Raw genomic sequence first — 4,798 nt, 5'->3', positions numbered from 1 at the left:
CTTTCAGTTTATTTATATGGTGGATTACATTGATAGATTTGCGTATGTTGAACCAGCCCTGCATCTCTGGGATGAAGCCTACTTGATCATGATGGATAATTTTTCTAATGTTCTTATTACTAAGTTAGCTTGGCCTAAGACATAGCTTGTGCAAGACCTCTTCACCCTAGCTTTTCTTTGTCTCATAACTTTTCTGTCTTTCTCATCCACTGGATCCTCCTCTTGAGGACCTTGTCACTAAAAGATGAACTGCTGGTTCAAGTGTTGGTCTCCCCGACACACCTCGTGTGTGTGTGTGTGTGTTTGCCATTTGGGATATCAGCTCTCAGCTTGCTGCTCTATCCACCATACCTACCTGTTCTTATCACCCTGAAACCATAAGCCCAAAAAAGTTATCCTTTCTATACATTACCCTGGTCATAGTTTTTTATTACATAGTTTTTTATGACAGCAACTGTTGTAGCAGCAAAACAAACTAAGTTAGGTTCTTGTTAATTATGGTAGTTGTGGAAAACACTCTTTGTGGAGATCTTAAGAGACGAGCTTCCCAAGCAAAAGAATGACCTCAATGGGAAGTCAAAAACGAGCAACAAGGCCACTGTGCCTGGCATGGAAAGACGCTAGGGCAATGGGGTGGTAGGAGACCAGACAGCACATGGGCGATATGCAGGTCATTCAGTGTTTATTTTTCTCTCAGAATTATAGGAAGGCACTTCAGCCAATGTTTAAATATTCCCTCAAACCTCCCCATGACGAAGTACTGCTCTTCCTCTGCTCACTCCAACTTTCTTCTACTGCACTTTTCTTCATCTCACTGGCAGGCATTTGTGCTTAGCTATGAGTTCTGCCATTTCTTTTTTCTATCCCAATTCCAAACTTGGTTTGGGGTGAGGAAACTTTCCTGTGTTAGTTGGTTTTCCAACCCAGGTCCCTGAGTCTTGATTAACATGTAGTTTGGAATGGAGGCATGTAGTGCAGAGAATAGCTGCTTTCCCAAAATATTTACACTCAAAACCTCTGAATCCATGAATATATTGACAAGAGGCTGGAGATTGTTGTCAGGGTTTCTGTCCTGCCCAGTTCCCGCAATTGTTAATGCCCAAAGAAATCACACAAAGGTTGACATTAACTATAAACTGATTGGCCCATTAGCTCAGGCTTTTTATTAACTCTTAAAACTTATATTAGCCCATTATTCTTATCTGTGATAGCCATGTGTCTCAGTACCTTTTTCAATGGGGCAGTCACATTTTGCACCTTCTATGGTCGGGTCAGGACTGCAGAGGAATGGCCTTCCTCCTTTCCAGAATTCTTCTGTTCTCATTGACCCACCTCTGCTTCCTGTCTGGTTGTCCTGCCTATACTTCCTGCCTGGCTACTGGCCAATCAGCGTTTATTTAAAATAAAATAGACAGAATACAGACCATTCGCCCATGCCAGGAGATCAAGGCAGTAAATGGAATTGAAGTTGAAGAACATCTGACCTTAAAACTAAAAGGTATCCTGAACTGCTTGGGGGACATTCCAATGCAAGTATAAGATCCTTGAATGAAGAAGAGGAAAGCAGAGGACTTAGAAGCAGAGATGACATTGGGAGAAAATCTTGAGGGGGTCAATGATAGCTTCAAAGATGCTAGGAGTAGGATGCTGAGAGGTAGAGAGCCTCAGAGCATAGGATGGATGCAGCCCTTAGAAACTAGAAGACATACGAAATCAGAAACTCTCTGATAGTTTAGAAAGTCACAGCCCTGCCAACATCTGAAGTTGGTTCAGGGAATCTGAGCTCTAAAACTGTTGGCTGGGGTGATACTATCATGGCATTAGGAAAACAAGAGGATACACAACTTCTTTGAAGCTTGCTTTTTCTTCAGGGCATCCTATCTTGATAAATGGAAGAAGCTTCACCCATTTATACAGGACGGAAGAGGCTGCTTCCTTTATTCCTCCTCCTTCACATGTATCCATCCTTGTCACCATCAACATCTCTCCATTTTCACCGCTAACTCATCCACTGTGCCCTCCCCTAATTTAGATCATCAGGATCCATACCTTTCAGGAAAGTAGAAAGCAACATTCACCCACCAGCCATGGCCCATCGAAAAGCAAGAGTAAGTCTTCTACCCTGGAGATTCCTTGTGTTTAGATTGCTCTCCTGAAAACACCTCAATGACCACTCAGATTCGGAGTCTGTGGTGTTGTGTTGGGTCCTCCAATCTGTCTTCAATCATATTTCCCTGTACTTATCCTCATATTAAATTTCTTTTACTTTATAGAAAGCATTCCTGCCAGTGCTGGTGACGGCTTCTGGGTCTCCGAAGCTACAATGTGGGCATAGTTAGCTCTCCGCCTCCACACACTTTGAAGTCCCAGATTACCCCTTTCATCTTGTACCAGCTCTGCTAAAGAGTTCGCGCCCCGATGTCAGGACCTCAAATCTTCCTTCCAATACAGTCTTCACAGTAATTAGTGCTTATTCCCCACGAGAGCGGTTTTTACTAAACTTTCTCACTACACCATTTCTATCCTAGTACTCAACCCACAGTAGGTGCACCGTGAATGCTCTTCTGATCACCAGCACAGCAGATTAATAAACAAATAAATCTCCATAGCAACGGTTCTCAGCATGTGGGCCATGACCCTTCTGCTGGTCACGCAGCAGATTTCCTGCCTATCAGATATTTACATTCTGGTTGCAGCAAAATAACAGTTATGAAGTAGCAGGAAAATAATTTTATGGTTTGGGTCACCACAACATGAAGAAATGTATTAAAGGGTCACAGCATTTGGAAGGCTGAGAACCACTGCTCTACAATGTTTCCTAAGCCATTTTTAGTAGCTGTTTTCTGGAATGTCTGAAGTACATACTTCTCAAGGTGTCATCATTCTGTCCCTGTTACCAATTTTCACATTCTTGACTTTTTCTTTTTCATTTGAAATGTACAGTAAGCTGTAAGAGAATAGTTTTTTTTCTTTTACTTTTTGTAATTGTTTATACATTCCTTAAGCTACTTAAAAAAAATCATTTACTAATTACTTATTGAGCCATTTCCATTAAATCCAGAGACTATAGGAATTGAATAAAATAGAACAAGTTTGTTGTTGTTTTGTTTGTTTGTTTGTTTTTTACTGAGATTGCGTTTTAGCATGTTCAAAGAGTAAGGGGAAATCAGAAAGTAAACAAACCACACTATCAGGCGGTAGAACAATCGTCCTTTACTTGCGATTTCGCTTTTTACCATTTTATGTAGTTTAGGTCAACTGTGGTTCAGAACTGTTAAATTACAATTTCTAGAAATAATTACCAAGTTGGAAATAACAGTGACAATACATTGCTATACTTACAATATCATTAATGTCTTACTGTGCCTGATTTATATTTTAATATTTTCATAGATATTTATGAATAGAAAATGCAGAGAATTATCCGGGGCTGGATACTCTGCAATTTCCGACTCATATTGGGGTCCTCCTGTGAGGGATGGTTGCCGTAATTTCACAGTCAGAAAGCAGTGCATGTGGGCACGTGTGTTACTTAAGAGAATCTTCGAAAATATTCGAGCAGGGAACAAAAACAATCCCCGGGGTTGAGTTTCTTGTTACACCGAAGTAAACAAGAAACAAAAATCATATTTTCTACTTTCGAATAGCAGAAAGCTATACTCAAGTGACAAGTTCTTCAGCCCTCTGAGCCTGCAACCTGTCAAAAGGACAATAATTAGAAACATCTCATAAGTTTGTTATGAGAAAATGCTCCAGAAGAACCCAGTGTAAAATTTGAGCTCTATGAAGACACCTAAGGCAGCCCAGACTGGACTCTGGGAGAAACCATCCAATCCACCACTGGTACCGCCCCCTGGCCATAACTACACTGATGATTGGTTAACTTCCCGTCCGTCTCAGGCGCGTAGCCCAATCGCGATCGGTTTTGCGTGGCTACTGGTTCCCAGGTCTTCCGGGAGGACGCCTGCGTCGCGGCGGGGCGGAAGTGGCGCCGCCGGTTTGAAATCAACAGAGTCTGCTCCAGTCGGACCGAGCGGCCGAGTGCCATGTCCACCCCACCGCTGGCGCCCGCAGGCATGGCGCCCGGGCCCTTCGGCGGCCCGCAGGCGCAGCAGGCCGCGCGCGAGGTCAACACGGCCACGCTGTGCCGCATCGGGCAGGAGACGGTGCAGGACATCGTGTACCGCACCATGGAGATCTTCCAGCTGCTCCGGAACATGCAGGTGGGCGCCTGGGGTGAGAGGGTTGGTGGAAGGGGGCCTCTCCGGGCAACCTGGGATGGCCGTGTCGCTTTTCCACCCCATGACCTCAGCGTGAGCCTGCCCCTTGCCCTGGGAGAGCTCAAGGGCAGACGCCCCCTCCCCTCCTCACCAGTATCCCCAACTCTGGAAGAGCTCTGGATGGCCGTCCCCCTTATATTACTTGTTCCCAGCATCTGTCCGTCTTAGGCTCTGGGAATCTCTCAGGCGTGGACACACCCCCTTACACCCAGTGTCCCCAGCACTGGCCTGGGAGATTCCAGATGTAGTCACCCCACTTTTCCCAGAACTGTTTCCCGTATGCATCTTTCCCCCACTCCAGGACACTCCTGGAGCGGCTGTGCCCATTACCCCCAGAAGTGTCCCCAGCCTGTGATGCCTCCAGGAGACATCAGGTGTGATCCCCTTTACCACCAGCTCCACATAGCTCCAGTGCCTATCTTCAAAGATCTAGGACGTCGTCGGTGGTATTCAAAGTACCACCAATTTCCTTTTTTTTTTTTTTTTTTTTTTTGTGCATTTTTCGAGATAGGGTTTTT

The 4,798-nt window shown here is 44.6% G+C and overlaps 1 protein-coding gene across 1 annotated transcript in view; it reads left to right on the top strand.

Annotated features, from left to right (window-relative positions):
* Nucleotides 1–3,958: 3,958 nt before the first annotated feature.
* Nucleotides 3,959–4,798, top strand: part of Med30 (mediator complex subunit 30) — a 17,067-nt gene continuing 16,227 nt past the window's right edge. The window contains exon 1 of the mRNA XM_005360526.2: nucleotides 3,959–4,223. Coding sequence (XP_005360583.1) covers nucleotides 4,047–4,223 — 177 coding nt within the window. The 5' untranslated portion in view covers nucleotides 3,959–4,046. The remainder of the gene's footprint in view (nucleotides 4,224–4,798) is intronic.

The sequence above is a fragment of the Microtus ochrogaster genome, linkage group LG3 (assembly GCF_000317375.1).
Source record: "Microtus ochrogaster isolate Prairie Vole_2 linkage group LG3, MicOch1.0, whole genome shotgun sequence".
Lineage (NCBI taxonomy): Eukaryota > Metazoa > Chordata > Mammalia > Rodentia > Cricetidae > Microtus > Microtus ochrogaster.
This window is presented reverse-complemented; position numbering and strand designations above follow the sequence as displayed.